Here is a 19,844-nt window from a genome sequence, read left to right as displayed (position 1 = left end):
GCAGCAGATAAGTGCCCAGTTTTTGGAAATAGACTGTCTGTATTTTAATTCTCTTTCTGCTTCTCAGTGGTGTAATTTTTGACAACATACAGAAATTCTCTCTACCTCAATTTCTTCACTTGTGAATTGAAAATACTCTTAAAACCTAGTTCTTAGAGTTGTTAGAAGTGAATAAGTTAACAAATGAGAAGCACTTAGAATAGCAAATATGCTGCTGCTGCTGCTGCTAAGTTGCTTCAGTCATGTCCGACTCTGTGCGACCCCATAGACGGCACCCCACCAGGCTCCTCTGTCCCTGGGATTCTCCAGGCAAGAACACTGGAGTGGGTTGCCATTTCCTTCTCCAATGCATGAAAGTGAAAAGTGAAAGTGAAATCGCTCAGTGGTGTCCGACTCAGCGACCCCACGGACTGCAGCCTACCAGGCTCCTCCTTCCATGGGATTTTCCAGGCAAGAGTACCAGAGTGGGATGCCATTGCCTTCTCCAAGCAAATATGACTATCTAACATATTATATATTTACTTAATTTTTGTTGTTTTCCAGTCTCCTTCTACTTAAAGTTCGGGTTATTAAGGGCAGAGTCAGTCTTCAAACTTTAAAGAATTGAAATGTTTTTGTGCAGTTTTCTCTATATTTATATAAGGAAGTACTGAGAAGCTTCTTAAATTTGTTTTTCAAAAGTACTTAATGACACTGGGAAATATTTATCTAGTGCTACCATATTACACTAGTGCAGAAAGAGCCATAGATGGTGTGAAAGGCTTAAAGAGATTATGTGACTAGAGTTAAGATTCACAAGTGTAGGGGATGGCCCACCCAGGTCAGCCATACTCAGGTCTGAGTTCACAGCCTTCTCCTCTAAGCCACATGTTGTGTGTTTTGTTTTTTTTTTTTACTTTCTCTTTCAGTATGAATACTTCAATGCCGTGCTAATAAATGAAAGGGACAAAGATGGGAACTTTTTGGAGCTGGGGAAGGAATTCATCTTAGCCCCAAATGACCATTTTAATAATCTGCCTGTGAACATCAGTCTGAGTGACGTCCAAGTGCCAACGAACATGTACAACAAAGGTAAGACTTACTGCTGCTGGTCTTTTAAGAGGGTGATGAGGGGAGGGTGTGAGGGGCAGGGGTGGCTCGTTTGGGATAGTGTGCTTTTTTGAAAAATGCGGTTATAAGCCCAGTGTTTCAAGCATTGGCAGTATAGGTGAAGTGTGTGCCTCTTCTGCTTGGAGACTCTAGGCTTGCTTTCTGGTTCGTGTTGCATTAGGCCCTCTTAACTTGTAGTCCATAAATTGGCAAACTTTTCTTTAAAGGGCCAGATAATTAATAATTACTTAGACTTTGCAGGCCATAAAGCCTTTGTTGCAACTACTCAGCTCTGCTGTTTTGGCACAAAAGCAACCATAGGTAATATGTAAATCAGTAGATAATATATAAATTGACTGTGTTCTCAGAAAACATTTAAGCTACAAAACCAGTTAGCTACATTGGACCTGCGGTTTCTAGTGTACAGACCTTTTCTCTTCTTCCTCCCTTCCTTATGATGATTTTGAGGGTCTGGAGCTCCTGGTATTGCCATGGAGTTAGTTGTGGTTTGCCTGCAATGCTGGACACCCCCGGTTCCATTCCTGTGTCGGGAAGATCCCCTGGAGAAGGGATAGGCTACCCACTCCAGTATTCTTAGGCGTCCCTGGTGACTCAGTTGGTAAAGAATCCACCCGCAATGCAGGAGACCTGGGTTCGATCCCTGGGTTGGGAAGATCCCCTGGAGAAGGGAATGGCTACCCACTCTGGTATTCTGGCCTGGAGAGTTCCGTGGACTGTATAGTCTATGGGTACACAAAGAATTGGACATGACTGAGTGACTTTCACTTAGAATACAAAGCAGAATGAATCCTAATGAAGCTCCATGTTTCCAGGCCTGTGTTCCTCAAATCCAGTTTTTTCATAGATTCTAGAGTTCTTTTCCTCAAATTCCCATATGCCCCTTTGAATTGGGATAATAGTAGCCAAGGATTGGGCTTTGGCAACAGATGACCGCTGGTTAGACTTTGAGTTCCACTTCTTACTGGCTGTGACCTTGAAAGGCTGAGACCACTTCCTTTCTTTAGACCTTAGTTTCCTTGTATCTAGGATATGGATAATAACTGTGTCTACATCATGGGGTGTTGTAGGGATGAAACGCATGATGTGTCCAAAGGGGTTAACTGAGGATATCACCCTCCTCATCTTCACCATTACTGAGCAGGAGTTTGCTCTGCTTTGTCATACCAAGGAGGAGCCTAAGCAAAGAACTGTCTTCCCCCCAAAATAAATCAGGAAGCCATGGCATTTTTAAAGTAAAAATCGACTGTGTTATGTCCCATTGATATTTCAGAAATATTGGGATCTGGTTTCAGTATCTCAGGAATGCAGTGTGAAGAGAAGGCTTGGATCCTGCTCTTTCTCTTGCTGGCTCTATAATCCTCAGCAAGCAACTTTGCCTCCCTGAGGCTCAGTTTCCCTCTTTGTAAAATAGGGATAAGGGTACTGCCTCCTTTGGGGGGTTATTGTGAGAATATGAAATGATGCCTAAGCAGTCTCAGCTCAGCTGTTGCTCATAGAAAGTGCCTATTGCATCTTAGTTGTCATCATTATTATTGGGAAATAACATGAATATACATTTCTAAATTGTTTTAGGTTATTGTTTAAAGAATGTGGTCAGTGATTAAAGAACTTCCCACTCAGCATCTCTGAAGCATTCTTCTCATGCCTGTCATTTGAGGTTCGATATCTAATATCTCCCTTTCCTAGTTGACCTGTTATCCATCCTTGATGTTCTGTGAGGCAATAACCTATCCATTACTTTTTTAAATTATTTATTTGTTTACTTATTATTATTTTTGGTTGCTCTGAGTCTTTGTTGCTATGCATGGGCTTTCTGTAGTTGCAGAGAGCAGGGCTTACTCTTTGTTGCAGTGCATGGGCTTCTCATTGTGGTGGCTTCTCTTGTTGAGGAACATAGGCTCTAGGGTGCACGGGATTCAGTAGTTGTGGCACAGGGGCTCAGTAGGTGTGGTTCATGGGTTTAGTTTCTCCATGGCATGTGGAATCCTCCCAGACCAGGGATCTAACCCTATCCCTTGCACTGGCAGGCAAATTCTTATCCACTGTGACACCAGGGAAGTCCCATTAATTATTCTGATGGTTAATGGAGCCTCTGTGGTGAACCAGGTGCAGCCCCTTCCTTGAGAAGTTCACAGTGAACTTAGGGACCAGACGGGTAAAGAGATCATAGGATACTGTGTGTCATCTGCTGGCCACAGTTACTAAAAGCCCAAGACAGTGGGAGCTCTGAAGAGGGGGCCTGACCATTTGCTCCTGTGAGCAGCCACACATTTGTCTTCATTATCTCTTATAGAAAATGATGTCAGTCCAAGTAGCCTTCAGTGGGCTGTGGATTGAACTGTATCCTGTGACCTAATCTTCACTTTGGACTCTTCCTCAGAGAGCAAATTCCTAAGAATGCAAGCCTTAGAGAATTGAGCTTAGCTTTGTTAGGTGGAGTTTAATCCTTCAGAGGCATCCTGCCAGCTGAGAAGGAAACCACCTTTTGTACAGTGAGGCTGTAAGGGAACCATCCTGTCAGCATTAAATGCATTCTCAGTGGAAGAGGAAAAGTTCAGATTTTGCAGAGCAATTCCAGACGTAGAACAGCTCAGAATGATCTTTTAAAATACGGCAGCTGCTTGAAGGTTGCTTGAACTATTAGCACCATTATAGATATTTAATTGCACCTTGAGCCTTAAAGGTATAACTGTACCTTTCCATGGTGACAGCACATCAGGGACTAGCACTGCCATTGATCACACAGACCGCAGGGCTTGCTAGGCAGAATCCAAATAGACAGTCAGATTCTTGAGTCATGGAGGTATATAATTTCGTTTAAAATCATCCTCAGCAGCCCTTATGGTGTCTGCCTACCACCAGCATTCAGATTCAGTGGTCCTCCAGCTAGGCTGTGGGTCATAGACTAAAGTTCCCTGTGTCTTGTTTCCACCAGGCAGTGAGTAAGCTGCCCAAGAAACAGAAGAGGAGACTTCGGGAAAATTCCTGTCTCATTGTACCTAATTCAAACCAGCCCCAAATAGTCTTTTTTCTTTTCATGTTGCAGAGATGTATTTCATGTTTAGAGTGCCCTCCAGCTCAGATCTAGTTATTGATGACATGTACAAAAAACACATGCTCAAAGCTTGGTCACTAGCTGAGAAGTTCTTGGGTTAGAAATCTTGCCCCACTGAAGGAAACCAGTACAGGGGGCCATGCTCTCCTGGCAGCCTGAACCCCCATGTGCATGGAGCAGAGTGGTTCAATACTTGCGTATGCACTGCTGTATGCTGTGTTCCTGGGCATAACTTCTAGGCGTAGATGAAACTTGCTGGTGAAATCCACCTCTTTTCTGTGGTCGGCCTTCTTTTTGCCTCTGGGGCTGGGCCTTTTGCGACCAGGCTGTTCAGCCAGGCCACTGTTCACCTCTGTGCTGGAGGTGCCTTTCTCGAAGGCACTGATAGAAAGTGCAGGTTCAAAGCTGCTGACATGACAGTAAACTGACCTACAAGCCACGAGAATTCAAAGAGCCATATTCCTGAAGTATTTAGAAATGTGCAGCAGCTTCTTCCTGAAACTTCTTCAGCCGATGTTTGCTGAATGGCTCCTCTGGCATCTCCAGCCTACTAGTCTTGCTATACCTGTCAAGACATCTTTGGAGACTAGCTGCCCTTGCCTTTCAAAGCCATGAAGAACTCCATATCCTCTATGAGTAAAGCAGGGTGCAGGATGCTTCTGTGAGAACTGAGGATAATCTGACAGTGGATTCAGATAAAGCTGAACTCTTGTAAGTAATTTCTAGGCTGAAATGGTATAAAATTTACACAAGCACATATGTAGGTACGTGTACACATACGTACCTATTACATAATATATACGTGTGTGTGTATCTGGGTATGTGTGTTTTTATATGTGTATTTGAAAGAAATATGCTCTGCTGGTAACCTACCCCTTCATCCCTGTTGAGGTCCTTTAATGGACTGGAACCTGGTGGTCTGGAGTGGACCGATAAGAAAGTAAAGGAGAGAGAAAGAGGCTGATATTCCTTGGTTTACACAGAAAGCCAATAAAGCCCCTGACATGGGACTTGCTCTGTTCACAGAGGCCTCAGGCGCCCTCTCGATGGGGTGAAGATGCAGAGCGCCTTCTCTAGAGGGTCTTAGAAGCCCGGGCAGGAAAGTGAACTCAGAGAGCCTCTGTGCTCCAGGGGATCAGCCTGAAAGAGAGAGCGAGCGAGAAAGAAAGAAAGAAAGACAAGGGGACCAGAGCTCTGATGGAGCAAAGGTGTTTTAATGAACATGGTGTGGGCATATATACTGTCTTACAAGGTAGTTATTCTCAGCAAAGATAAAGATGAAAATTCCAGACTTACAAAACATAGGTGATCCATATTAAAGAGAGAGAGAGTTGTAAACAATCACTTATACCATATGGTTCACAAGAAGGAAGAGGGTACTTATCACCATATAGAAACACTAATGAAGGAAATGCCTGGATTCCTCAGCCCCCTGGAGAGGCTTGCCTCTCCTCTTAATTCATGAATATTCAGGAATTAATAAGGAACAGAGAATTCCTGACAGATACAAACAGCACACAGGAAGCCTCCTGTTAAATGCTTCCTGACATATCCCCACCTCTCACCTCTGTCTACCCACTTGAGAACCCCATTCATTTATTGAGTGTGCCTTTCTCTTTCCTCCATTATATCTTATTCTTCACTCCATTTCTATTATCCCCGCCTCCTCCTTTATTGCTTTTCCAAATGCTTGTTCTTCAGAATCAGCTCAGTACAAACTCTTTAATTCCTTCACTCTTTTGTAGGTGACTTTGGTCCTTTGTTCCAGAAGTAAGTTCCACACGTTGTTTTCCTTCCGCATGTGGACTTCTCTGAGGGCAGGGGCCTTACTGATTTGGCCTGCCTGGTGCCCTCCCTTGCCCTGAGCACTGTGCTCTCTACATGGTGGAGTTTCCTCAATGGGCGAGGGAGGGAATGCCCCCGAGGCTGCCATGTTCTCATGGCATCTGCCAGCAGCAGAGACATACCCTGGCTAACTTACATGGAAAAGATACTATTTGAAAGGACATTGGGTGTCTCCCAGACTCTCCCAGAAGGCTACAGAATACAGTTTTAGACAGTGGTTGTGTGAGAGGACAGCCAGGGGCCAGAGCCACACCCAGAGGCAGCCTGGTGAGGACCACCTGCCACCATGGCTGACCCCATGTGTCTGTGACTGCATAAAATGGCTGTGTCTCATTTTCCACATTCAGAAACCAGTGGTGATAATCTCAGTGACCTTCTTAGGGGGTTGTGGTGATGATTTAACATTTAGAAGGCCACCCAGTACCTGAGCTTAGGCAAGTTTCTTTTTTCCTCCAGTCCTCAGCATCCTTAGGCATAACAGTACTGAGCTGATAGAATTATCATGTATGAGGTAAGAATAATGCTTGTGTAGGTTGGGGTGCAGTGGCTAGCCCACTGACCTTGTCTCTTGTCACCTGCTGGAGGGGAAATAAGACCCATGTCATGGTGTCACAGTCAAATAGCACAGGAAGAGAGTCTGTATCTGATGAAGGCCAGTGCTTTCTACTGTGATTATCACTATATTAGCTTGTTTGATTCTTGTAAGCAGTGATGATTAACAAAGGAAGAATTTGAACTAAGAGGGAATAACAAAAGGTCACGTGTTCCCCAGCTGGTAGAGGCAGGATCAGAACCCAGCATTTTCATTAACTGTCCTTTCTGGACTACACACTACCCCAGTGTCAGGCTGAAGGTCTGTGAGCCATTTCTCTCAAGGTTGTCTATAAAGGGAAAAGGCAATACTCTAGCTCCCAAATATTTTTATTTTATTTATTTATTTTTTAAATATAAATTTATTTATTTTAATTGGATGCTAATTACTTTACAATATTGTATTGGTTTTGCCATACATCAACCTGAATCTGCCACAGGTGTACACGTGTTCCCCATCCTGAACCACTCTCCCACCTCCCTCCCTGTACCATCCCTCTGGGTCATCCCAGTGCACCAGCCCCAAGCATCCTGTATCCTGCATTGAACCTGGACTGGCGATTCGTTTCATATATGATATTATACATGTTTCAATGCCATTCTCCCAAATCATCCCACCCTAATATTTTTATTTTAATATTGGTTGAAATAGTGGTTGAAATCCAAAAACTAGAAATAGGTCAAAGTTCAGTTCAGTTCAGTTCAGTCACTCAGTTGTGTCCAACTGTTTTCAGCCCCATGGACTGCAGCACACCAGGCTTTCCTGTCCATCACAAACTCCAGGAGCTTGCTCAAACTCATATCCATTGAGTCAGTGATGCCATCAACCATCTCATCATCTGTCATCCCGTCTCCTCCTGCCTTCAATCTTTCCCAGCATCAGGGTCTTTTCCAGTGAGTCAGTTTTTCCTATCAGGTGGCCAAAGCATTGGAGCTTCAGCTTCAGCATCAGTCCTTCCAATGAATATTCAGGATTGATTTTCTTTAGCATTGACTGGTTTGATCTCCTTGCAGTCCAAGGGACTCTCAAGAGTCTTCTCCAACACCACAATTTAAAAGCATCAATTCTTCGGTGCTCAGCTTTCTTTATGGTCCAACTCTCACATCCATACATGACTACTGGAAAAACCATAGCTTTGATTAGATGGACCTTGTTTGGTAAAGTAATGTCTCTGCTTTTTAATATACTCTCTAGGTTGGTCATAACTTTTCTTCTAAGGAGCAAGCATCTTTTAATTCTATGGCTGCAGTCACCATCTGCAGTGATTTTGGAGCCCAAGAAAATAAAGTCTCTCACTCTTTCCATTTTTTTCCCATCTATTTCCCATGAAGTGATGGGACCAGATGCCATGGTCTTTGTTTTTTGAATATTGAGCTTTAAGCCAGCTTTTTCACTCTCCTCTTTCACTTTCATCAAGAGGCTCTTTAGTTCTTCACTTTCTGCCATAAGGATGGTGTCATCTGCCTACCTGAGGTTATTGATATTTCTCCCAGCAATCTTGATTCTGGCTTGTGGTTCATCCAGCCCTGGATTTCTCATATTGTACTCTGTATATAAGTTGAATAAGCAGGGTGACAGTATACAACCTTGACATACTCCTTTCCCAATTTGGAACCAGTCCATTGTTCCATGTTTGGCTCTAACTGTTGCTTCTTGACCTGCATACAGATTTCTCAGGCGGCAGGTAAGGTGGTCTGGCATTCCCATCTCTTGAAGCATTTGCCACAGTTTGTTGTGATCCACACAGTCAAAGGCTTTGGCATAGTTAATAAATCAGAAGTAGATGTTCTCCTGGAATTCTCTTGCTTTTTCTATGATCCAACAGACGTTGGCAATTTGATCTCTTGTTCCTCTGCCTTTTCTAAATCCAACTTGAACATCTGGAAGTTCGCGGTTCATGTACTGTTGAATCCTCGCTTGGAGAATTTTCAGCATTACTTTGGTAGCGTGAGAGTTGAGTGCAATTGTGCAGTAGTTTGAACATTCTTTGGCATTGGAATGAAAACTGACTTTTTCCAGTCCTGTGGCCACTGCTGAGTTTTCCAAATTTCCTGATATACTGAGTGTAGCACTTTAGCAGCAGCATCTTTAGGATTTGAAATAGCTCAACTGAAATTCCATCACCTTCATTAGGATTTTTTCATAGTGATGCTTCCTAAGGCCCACTTGACTTCAGACTCCAGTATGTGTGACTCTAGGTAAGTGATTACACCATCGTGGTTATGTGGTCATTAAGATCTTTTTTGTATAGTTCTTCTGTGTCTTGTCACATTTTCTTAACATCTGCTTCTGTTAGGTCCATAGCGTTTCTGTCCTTTACTGTGCCCATCTCTGTGTGAAATATGCCCTGGTAGCTCTAATTTTCTTGAAGAGATCTCTAGTCTTTCACATTCTGTTGTTTTCCTCTATTTCTTGCATTGATCACTGAGGAAGGCTTTCTTATCTCTCCTTGCTATTCTTTGGAACTCAGATTCAGATCTTTGCTTTTCTCCTTTGCCTTTAATTTCTCCTCTTTTCTCAGATATTTGTGAGGCCTCCTCAGACAGCCATTCTGCCTTTCTGCATTTCTTTTTCTTGGGGATGGTCTTGATCTCTGCCTCCCATGTCATGTCACAAACCTCCGTCCATGGTTCTTCAGGCACTCTGTCTGTCAGATCTAATCCATTGAATCCATTTCTCACTTCTACTGTACAATCATAAGAGATTTGATTTAGGATTTGATTTAGACCTGAATGGTCTAAAATCAGGATTTTCCCTGATTTCTTCAATTTAAGCCTGAATTTAGCTATAAGGAGTTCATGATCTGAGCCACAGTCAGCTCCCAGTTTTGTTTTTGCTGACTGTATAGTGCTTCTCCATCTTGGCTGCAAAGAATATAATCAATCTAATTTCAGTATTGACTATCTGGTGATGTCCAGTGTAGAGTCATATCTTGTGTTGTTGGAATGGGGTGTTTGCTATGACCAGTGTGTTCTCTTGGCAAAACTCTGTTAGCCTTTGCCCTGATTCATTTTGTACTCCAAGAAAAAGGCAATACTTTGGCTTCCAAACATTTTTATTTTAAAGTGATTGAGATCCAAAAACTGGAAATAGCCAAATTTTGATCGTAAATGTCTGCTTGTATCTTTTCACGTGTTTGCTAAAGAACATGATTGGGCAGTTACCATGATTCTGTGTTTTTTAAAGGGTTTTCTCCTTTTTTATTTATTTTTTATTTTATTTTTATTTTATTATTTATTTTATTCCCTGATGACTCAGATAGTAAAGAATCTGCCTGCAATGCAGGAGACATGGGTTTGATCCCTAGGTCAAGAAGATCCCCTTGAGAAGGGAATGGCTACCCACTCCAGTATTCTTGCCTGGAGAAGTCCATGGACAGAGGAGCCTGAGGGCTACAGTCCGTGGGATTGCAAAGAGTCGGCCACAACTGAGCGACTTACACTTTCATTTTATTCTTGCATTTTCTTATTCCATTTTGCTTTCTGGCCTCCTCCTCCCCATACTGTGGTGTAATCATGATGCTATCAAGACAGAGGAAAGACATGATAAAAGTGGAAGAAAGAGGTGATGGCTTAGAAATGTGCCCATAGATAACATCATACACCAAAGATTGTATAATGTGGCTGGGGGTGAGAGGGGAGGGAAAGAATCCTCTAGCATGTCAGTGTTTCACACTCAAGCAGAAAAGAGGCAAAGATGGTAACATTTTTTCCCCAGCAATTTTAGGTTTAATATAGGAAAAATGCAAATTTTAGAAGTTCAGTTCAGTTCAGTTCAGTCGCTCAGTCGTATCTGACTCTGTGACCCCATGAATTGCAGCACGCCAGCCCTCCCTGTCCATCACCATCTCCCGGAGTTCACTCAAACTCATGTCCATCGAGTCGGTGATGCCATCAAGCCATCTCATCCTCTGTCGTCCCCTTCTCCTCCTGCCCCCAATCCCTCCCAGCATCAGAGTCTTTTCCAATGAGTCAACTCTTCGCATGAGGTGGCCAAAGTACTGGAGCTTTAGCTTTAGCATCATTCCTTCCAAAGAACACCCAGGGCTGATCTCCTTTAAACTTTGGTGTCATTTTACCACCTTGGCCTCATTTTCTTCTCTCTGCAGCCCAATGAGGGAGGTTAGATGATTTTCTCATCTCCCTTTTTCAGATGAAGAAACTAAAGGTCAGGGAGGCCAAGTCCCATAGATAGGAAGATCTATGCCAAGGTGGACCTGGATTTTCTGATGAGGAGTTCACCTTACTTAGCTTCCTCTCTGAGTATGAGCTCTAAGAGGATGGGAACTTATTCTCACAGGTTTCTGGGACTCAGTTACTTCTGAGTCACCTTGGGATATGGGAACTTTTGCCCAGGCTGAGAAGCTCCAATCCTGGACCCATCACCAGCCTTCCTTCTGAAGCTCGGATTCTTCCTGGGCCCTGCTCCCTGTAAATGAGAACCCAGACCCTTCCCTGGCCAGGCTTCCTCTTCTCTCCATAATACCCAGTATCATGTTCCAGTGAGCTAAGGTCCCCACGTGAGCTGGGGAGAGGTGCTGACTCACCTAGTATTTGCATATCAGCCCTGCATATCCTTGATGCGAGAAATACAAAGGTTCTGGCCATCTTCTTGGGTCAGAAAGTGGGACATAGCAGGGAGGAGAGACAGAATATTGCCTGTAAGTATTTGCTCATCTACTTATTCATTCTTTTCTTATTTCATTCATTGATCAAATGTTGACTGTGCTGAGCTCTAGAGATATGTCCACAACATATCTTGATAGACTTGGGCCCTGCTCCTTGAGCAAAGGGGAGAAATGGATGCTGAACAAGTCATGATCAGGTAAATTCAAGGCAGGATATGATACTCAGTGACTTGTAGCAGGGGCTGGGCCTGGGCCTGCAGCTTCAAGAAGGGCCTCCCTGAGAAGAGGTAGAGAGGAAGGAGTTAGGCAGGCAGGGCATGGTTGGGAGGGAAGCGTGTCCAGCATAAGAAGTAAACAGTGAGCAGGTGTTGGCAGGGGCAAGGGGGGCAGCGAGTTGGGGGACTGGACACTAACAGTGAGAAAGTGTGGTGTCCTTTGGGTTTGTTGTGGGGAATAGTCAGAAACATTAGGCTATGGGGTCTGAAAGGGCTGGCTAGGTGGTGAGAGGCTGTGAAAGTCACCAGAAGCTTGTGGAAACTGGGACAGGTAAACTATGGTTGAGAGCTTTTCTGGGAAGAGGTCTGTGGAGGAATACTAGGCTCAGACACTGAGGGAGAGGGAATAAAGGCGAGGAGGAGGAGTTCAGGGCCTGGTTCGGAGAAGACCTAAGGGAGAGGAATGGTGTGCAGCCCAGAATGGATGGTGAAGATGCAAGCCCTCGGGTCTGAGGCCCCAGAGAATGAGCCTCCAGCAAGACCATCAGCTCCACCAGGGCAGAGACCTTCTCAGTATTCTCTGGTGACTTTCCAGCCCCAGCATGGTACCTTTCACCTAGTAGGTTCTCAATAAATACTTATTTCCAGATGAGCAAATGAATGAAGGGAGCAATTTAGAAAAACTTCTCACTTAGTTCTTGCACAGATGAAGAAAAGATGCTGGAAATAGCTCTCAGTCTCGATTCCCTTTCCTCCACTGGTGATGGAGAGCCTGGGAGAGAGTCGATGGCTGGCAGAGGTGGGGTGAGGTGTGAATGGCAGGACGGGGCTCTCCTTGTCTAGACATCCCAAGCAATTGCCCAGTGAGGCCATTGTGGACTGTAAGCTCCCCTGTATGGGGGGCCTGGCCCCTGAAAATGAACACAGGTCCAGGAAAAGGGAGACTTATAACTGTCACTGCAGAGCTTGAGAAACCAGCTAGTCTGTTACAATCCAGCAGGTTCTTCTGAAAAGCCCAGGGAAGGGGAAGGTCTCGCCCAGTGGACATGAGTCCAGGGCTGCCATAGGGATGAGCAGGATTGCTGGGTTTGCGTTTGTCAGATGTCTCAACCTATTTTTCAGATGTTGGGTTTGATAAAATGCAAAATGCATTTTGCCAAGCACTTTCCCCCTTAATTACATGTGTATATTTTAAGGGAAATTTAATCCATATGTTTCTGATTCGTTTACACGGAAATCATTAAGATGTTTTCTAGGAGAAATTTGATGTGCAAGAAGGCTTATGAACCTTTTTAAAGCCTATGTTTAAAATTTCTTTCTTTTTTGTTTCTTTTCCCTTTGCGTGTGTGTGTGTGTGTGTGAGAGAGAGAGAGAGAGGGAGGGAGAGGGAGGGAGAGAGAAAGAGGGAAAGTGACTCCAGGCTGTCAGAAACAAATATGGACTCCTAAATTGTTTGTTTTCTCCTTGGAATTCAGAGCTGAACGTTAGGAGTAGGCTAGACTCCTGCTTTTACATCTGTTTCCAGCACTAACTGTATGCGATGGTCCTGTGGCCATAAGAATCATGATGAAAAGATCAGACATACACTACACACACTGCTTCATTCACGAGAAGGACATCACGTGGCCTTTTGGTATCTGCAGTCCCCTGCAGGCCAAATGAATGTCCCCAACCCTGTGTCATCAGTGCAAGCATGACAAGAGTGTTTGGCCAGATACACAGAAGATAATGCTACTGAAGTAACCCCACAGTTGTCATTCAAAAGTATTCATTGTTTTTCTCTTCTGGTTTGGAAATTAAATTATATATGTCACAGAGTAACTATCTCTGTATTAAAATTCACCATTTGGGTGGTGGTTGAGTTCAGGTTCTTTTGGCAGTTTCTTCACAGTTCTGACTATGTGTGTGTGTGCATAGCACAAATAGGTCTGTGAAGATGTGTACATGTGTACACGTAGGTGGGGTCTCTCTAATCCCTATCATCTCAGAGGTGGTGTTAGTGAAAGAAGGATGTCCTTTAGCTCACTGTGCCCTCTCTTTAGGCTTATGTTCCACACAGATGTTGCACTTGTTGAATGAATAAATGAACGAATGGAGTGAATGAGCTGATTACTTATTGAGAGGCATGTTCTGCACTGAGCGTTTTAGCTGTAGTATCTCACCACTACTCAATGTGTTGCAGTCAGCAAGTAAGGATTGCCATCCTTCAGAACCTCCTGTGAGAGAATTCCAAAACCAATCTCCCACACTCCGTTCTAGAGTCAGGTCTAGTATGTTAAATGGGATGAAACTCAAATGTATGACTATTGGTGCTGGACGATGGTTTCCTGCAAAGCAAATGACAAGAAGTTTATACCTCCCAACTAAGACTCTCTGAAACACTTTCCTGTCCCTTTGGTTCCCTTTCACCCTGGTACTGACCTGTATAGTCCCCATCATCCCTTTCCTGGTTTGTCTCCAGGCTTTTTCCAGAACCCTCAAGGAGGCGCTGGAGTGTGGCAGGCTTGGACTTGCTTCGAACTTCTGTGCGTGCCTGTTCAGTGGACTGGGAAAAAGCATTTCATGCTCTGAGTGTCTCCCCATCTGTAAGGTGTGAACAGTCTTCTTGGGCATTAGAGGAGATAATGGTATGGGCACAGCACAGCGCCCGGACCTTGGGACACTTGATTGGTACACACTGACTTCTTACTCCAAACTATCTCCAACTCCCTGCTCCCGGAGGGAGAGGACTGGAATTTCCATGAGGCTCTGCCCAAGCCGGGCACACACATGCCCTTCCCTTCAGCAGTGTTTGTAGGAAGAAATGCAAACATTCACAAACAGATGCTGGTTCCTGCCCTCTTTCACTGGCCTTCCTTTTCTTCCTCCTCTGGTTCATGAGACCAGGACTTGACTTCTTGAATGCATACCCCTGGGCCGTGCCATTATGATGGTGTGATCACTTACCTAGAACCAGACATCCTGGAGTTTGAAGTTAAGTGGGCATTAGGAAGCATCACTATGAACAAAGCTAGTGGAGGTGATGACATTCCAGCTGAGCTACTTCTAATGCTAAAAGTTGATGCTGTGAAAGTGCTACACTCAATATGCCAGCAAATTTGGAAAACTCAGCAGTGGCCACAAGACTGGAAAAGGTCAGTTTTCATTCCAATCCCAAAGAAAAACAATGCCAAAGCGTGTTCAAACTACCGCACAATTGCACTCATCTGACACGCTAGCGAAGTAATGCTGAAAATTCTCCCAAAGCAATTTATAGAATCAATGCAATCCCTATCAAGCTACCAACGGTATTCTTCACAGAGCTAGAACAAATAATTTCATAATTTGTATGGAAATACAAAAAACCTCGAACAGCCAAAGCTATCTTGAGAAAGAAGAATGGAACTGGAAGAATCAACCTACCTGACTTCAGGCTCTACTACAAAGCCACAGTCATCAAGACAGTATGGTACTGGCACAAAGACAGAAATATAGATCAATGGAACAAAATAGAAAGCCCAGAGATAAATCCACGCACATATGGACACCTTATCTTTGACAAAGGAGGCAAGAATATACAATGGATTAAAGACAATCTCTTTAACAAGTGGTGCTGGGAAAACTGGTCAACCACTTGCAAAAGAATGAAACTAGAACACTTTCTAATACCATACACCAAAATAAACTCAAAATGGATTAAAGATCTAAACGTAAGACCAGAAACTATAAAACTCCTAGAGGAGAACATAGGCAAAACACTCTCTGACATACATTACAGCAGGATCCTCTATGACCCACCTCCCAGAATATTGGAAACAAAAGCAAAAATAAACAAATGGGACCTAATTAACCTTAAAAGCTTCTGCACATCAAAGGAAACTATTAGCAAGGTGAAAAGACAGCCTTCAGAATGGGAGAAAATAATAGCAAATGAAGCAACTGACAAACAACTAATCTCAAAAACATACAAGCAACTCCTACAGCTCAACTCCAGAAAAATAAATGACCCAATCAAAAAATGGGCCAAAGAACTAAATAGACATTTCTCCAAAGAAGACATACAGATGGCTAACAAACACATGAAAAGATGCTCAACATCACTCATTATCAGAGAAATGCAAATCAAAACCACTATGAGGTACCATTTCACTCCAGTCAGAATGGCTGCGATCCAAAAGTCTACAAGCAATAAGTGCTGGAGAGGGTGTGGAGAAAAGGGAACCCTCTTACACTGTTGGTGGGAATGCAAACTAGTACAGCGACTATGGAGAACAGTGTGGAGATTCCTTAAAAAACTGGGAATAGAACTGCCTTATGATCCAGCAATCCCACTGCTGGGCATACACACTGAGGAAACCAGAAGGGAAAGAGACACGTGTACCCCAATGTTCATCACAGCACTGTTCATAATAGCCAGGACATGGAAGCAACCTAGATGTCCATCAGCAGATGAATGGATAAGAAAGCTGTGGTACATATACACAATGGAGTATTACTCAGCCATTAAAAAGAATACATTTGAATCAGTTCTACTGAAGTGGATGAAACTGGAGCCGATTATACAGAGTGAAGTAAGCCAGAAAGAAAAACACCAATACAGTATACTAACACATATATATGGAATTTAGAAAGATGGTAACAATAACCCTGTATATGAGACAGCAAAAGAGACACTGATGTATAGAACAGTCTTATGGACTCTGTGGGAGAGGGAGAGGGTGGGAAGATTTGGGAGAATGGCATTGAAACACGTATACTATCATATATGAAACGAGTCGCCAGTCCAGGTTCAATGCAGGATGCTGGATGCTTGGGGCTGGTGCACTGGGATGACCCAGAGGGATGGTATGGGGAGGGAGGAGGAAGGGGGGTTCAGGATGGGGAAAAAAAAAGAAAATTCTCCAAGCGAGGATTCAGCAGTACATGAACCAAGAACTTCCAGACGTTTAAGCTGGGTTTAGAAAAGGCAGAGGAACCAGAGATCAAATTGCCAATGTGCTTTGGATCATAGAAAAAGCAAGAGAACTCCAGGAGAACATCTACTTCTGATTTATTAACTATGCCAAAGCCTTTGACTATGTGGATCACAACAAACTGTGGCAAATGCTTCGAGAGATGGTTATACAAGGCCACCTTACCTGCTTCCTGAGAAATCTGTACACAAGTCAAGAAGCAACAGTTAGAACCAAACATGGACCAACGGACTGGTTCCAAATTGGGAAAGGAGTATGTCAAGGCTGTATATTGTTATCCCGCTTATTTAGCATACATATAGATCACATCATGTGAAATGCTGGGCTGGATGAAGCACAAGCTGGAATCAAGATTGCCAGCAGAAATATCATTAACCTCAAATATGCAGATGATACCACCCTTATGGTAGAAAGCGACGAAGAACTAAAGAGCCTCTTAAAGAGAGTGAAAAAACTGGCTTAAGACTCAACATTCAAAAAATGAAGGTCATGGCATCTGGTCCCATCACTTTATGGCAAATAGATGGGGAAACAATGGAAAGAGTGACAAACTTTATTTTCTTGGGCTCCAAAATCACTGCAGATGGTGACTGCAGCCATGAAGTTAAAAGATGCTTCCTCTTTGAAAGAAAAGCTATGACCAACCTAGACAGCATATTATAAAGCAGATATATTACTTTGCTGGTAAAGGTCTGTCTAGTCAAAGCTATAGTTTCTCCAGTAGTCATGTATGGATGTGAGAGTTGGACCATAAAGAAAGCTGAGCACTGAAGAATTGATGCTTTTGAATTGTGGTGTTGGAGAAGACTCTTGAGAGTCCCTTGGACTGCAAGGAGATGAAGCCAGTCCATCCCAAAGGAAATCAATCCTGAATATTCATCGGAAGGACTGATGCTGAAGCTGAAGCTCCAATACTTTGACTACCTGATGCAAATAACTGACTCATTGGAAAAGACCCTGATGCTGGGAAAGATTGAAGGCAGGAGTAGGGGACAACATAGGATGATATGGTTAGATGTCATCACTGACTCAATGGACATGAGTTTGAACAAGTTGTGGGAGTTGGTGATGGACCAGAAAACCTGGCATGCTGCAGTCCGTGGGGTCACAAAGAGTGGGACACAACAGAGAGACTGAATTGAACTGAACTGGACCCTTGCCTCTCCCACGCCTGCTCTCCTCATGCAGGCTTACCCTTTCCTGACATCTTAGCTTCTTGGAGCCTGGTCTTGCCCTCTGGCCTCAGCCTTTTTCTCCAGAAGAGTCACCTGTCCTTCTCTGTCCCCTGGTGTAGTGGTTTCCTTTCCCTTGGAGAGAGGGGACTTGGAGACAGAGGCTGTGCTTTCTTTATCTCCTTTGGAACTTAGCAGAAGGAGTGGAATAGAAAAAATTCTCCACAGATGTTTCTTGAACCGAGTCCTGCTTTACTCCATGAGTACTTTAGTCCTGCTCTACTGTAGGTTATCATGAACAGATTGCTGATTTTTTTCTGGTTTTGATTTCTCAATTCTATTTCTATTTGAATTTTATTTTGGGGGATGGGGTTCCTTTCGAAGATAATAGTCTTAAATGTATGTCTAATATGATAATATTACTCTAAGGATCTTTGAGTATGTTTTTATTTTTTAATGTCTTTTCTTTCAGAATAATAGAAATCAGGATAAAGTGAAGTCACTCACTTGTGTCCAACTCTCTGTGACCTCATGGACTATACAGTCCACTGAATTCTCCAGGTCAGAATACTGGAGTGGGTAGTCGTTCCCTTCTCCTTGGGATCTTCCAACCCAGGGATCAAACCCAGGTTTCCTGCAGAGCAGGCAGATTCTTTACCAGCTGAGCCACCAAGGAAGTGTAAGAATACTGTAGTGGGTAGCCTATACCTTCTTGTGGGGATTTTCCCAACCCATGAATGGTACCAGAGTCTCCTGCATTGCAGGCAGATTCTTTACCAGCTGAGCTACCAGGGAAGCCCATAAATGAGGCTGGAGGCTCGCAATTGTTAGAAGGTGATTCTAGGCTTTGTTGTTGTTTGATCTCTCAGTTGTGTCCAACTGTTTGCGACCCCATGAATGGCAGCAAGCCAGGCTTCCCTATCTTTCACTCTCTCCTGAAGTTTGCTCAAACTCATGTCCATTGAGTTGGTGATGCCATCCAACCATCTCATTCTCTATTGCCCCCTTCTCTTCCTGCCTTAATCTTTCTGAGCATTAAGGTCTTTTCCAATATGTTGGCTCTTCGCATCAGATGGCCCAAGGTATTGGAGCTTCAGCTTCTGCATCCATCCTTCTAATGAATATTCAGGGTTGATTTACTTTAGGATTCACTGTTTTGATCTCCTTGCTGAGTCTAGGCTAGAAGAATTCTAAAACAAGGGACCAGAGCAATAAAAGATAACGTAGAAATGATGAGTAACAGTGTTTTGTTTTGTTTTCCAACCTAGTGTCTTGTCGACATCTGTGAAATGTCACAGTAAATAGCAGAGAGTCAGAGTTTGTAAGCGATTTATTATTCTTTTCCTGTTTGATAACTTAGAGGAAATTGAAGGTCATTCCCATGCTAACATCACATGTAGGCACTTCCTTTCTGATCTGTATTTTGATTGGGAGGGAGGGACCATCTTCAGCACTCTGGAAATGACAGCAGTGAATGTTGCAGCCTGGGCTGACAGTCAGATGTGTTCCAGTGAGGAAAATAGTTAAGAACTGTTATACCATAGGTCCCTCAAAATAAGAAAGGGATTGCTTTGCTGAGGGAATGCAGATAGGGCTTCACAATTTTGGGCAAACAGGGGAGACTTGCAGACAGTCCTGCATTTGACCCCAGGCCTCCTCAGCAGCTCTTGGCAGGGTGTGCTGGGTTGGTGGGGGGGCTTGTTCAAGGGCCTGGAGTCTGAGTGTGAGTGTGGTATGTGCTTGTTGCCTTGATGCTGACCCGTACAGCCACAAGGGCTTAGGCTTTGCTGTTGCTCATCTGTCAAGCAGCCATTACGGTGTCATTATGGTAGCAACTATCTATAGGGTTTATGAGAATGAAATGAAATGATGTGTATTAAATCTTTAGCCCTGTGGGTAATGTGTGGTAAGAGCTTCCTAAGAGCCACCTTTGTTAGTCCTGTTATAAGTGAAAAGCCCACAATGGCATAGACTATGGCTGGGAGTAGCTATGAGAATGAACAAAGTTAACATTCTTGCACATTGGAAACTCTTTTATCACTGGAGTTTTACACCAAGAAACTCCATGAACAGAAAGTTGTGTGGAGCCAGAGTTGCTTGGGCATGGGAAGCCCATGAATGTCTTCTGCAGGCAGCCAATCCCTGATATCTTCACCGTGTTCGTCATGATTGGATTGAGATGGGGACAGCTCTTTGTGTTCATACCCTGCTGCTGGGCTGCTGAGAGCCTTGGTGGTGATGTCAGTTAAATGCTGTAGTGTTTAAAATAGCACTCT

General features: G+C 43.7%; 1 protein-coding gene across 6 annotated transcripts in view; it reads left to right on the top strand.

The window, feature by feature from the left end:
* Nucleotides 1–19,844, top strand: part of CACNA2D3 (calcium voltage-gated channel auxiliary subunit alpha2delta 3) — a 900,680-nt gene that overhangs the window by 401,241 nt on the left and 479,595 nt on the right. For all 6 annotated transcript variants that reach the window (XR_015151529.1, XR_015151528.1, XM_086367461.1 and 3 more), the window contains exon 5: nucleotides 909–1,071. Coding sequence is in view for 4 of the 6 variants with exons in the window: in XM_086367461.1 (XP_086223587.1) it covers nucleotides 909–1,071 (163 nt within the window). In the remaining 2 variants the exon portion in view is untranslated. The remainder of the gene's footprint in view (nucleotides 1–908; nucleotides 1,072–19,844) is intronic.

The sequence above is a fragment of the Bos grunniens genome, chromosome 22 (genome assembly GCF_055505025.1).
Source record: "Bos grunniens cultivar Pamir isolate PY7600 chromosome 22, Bosgru_T2T1.0, whole genome shotgun sequence".
In the NCBI taxonomy this organism is placed as follows: Eukaryota; Metazoa; Chordata; class Mammalia; order Artiodactyla; family Bovidae; genus Bos; species Bos grunniens.
The sequence above is the reverse complement of the archived record's forward strand: the minus strand, read 5'-3'. Positions and strand labels throughout refer to the sequence as shown.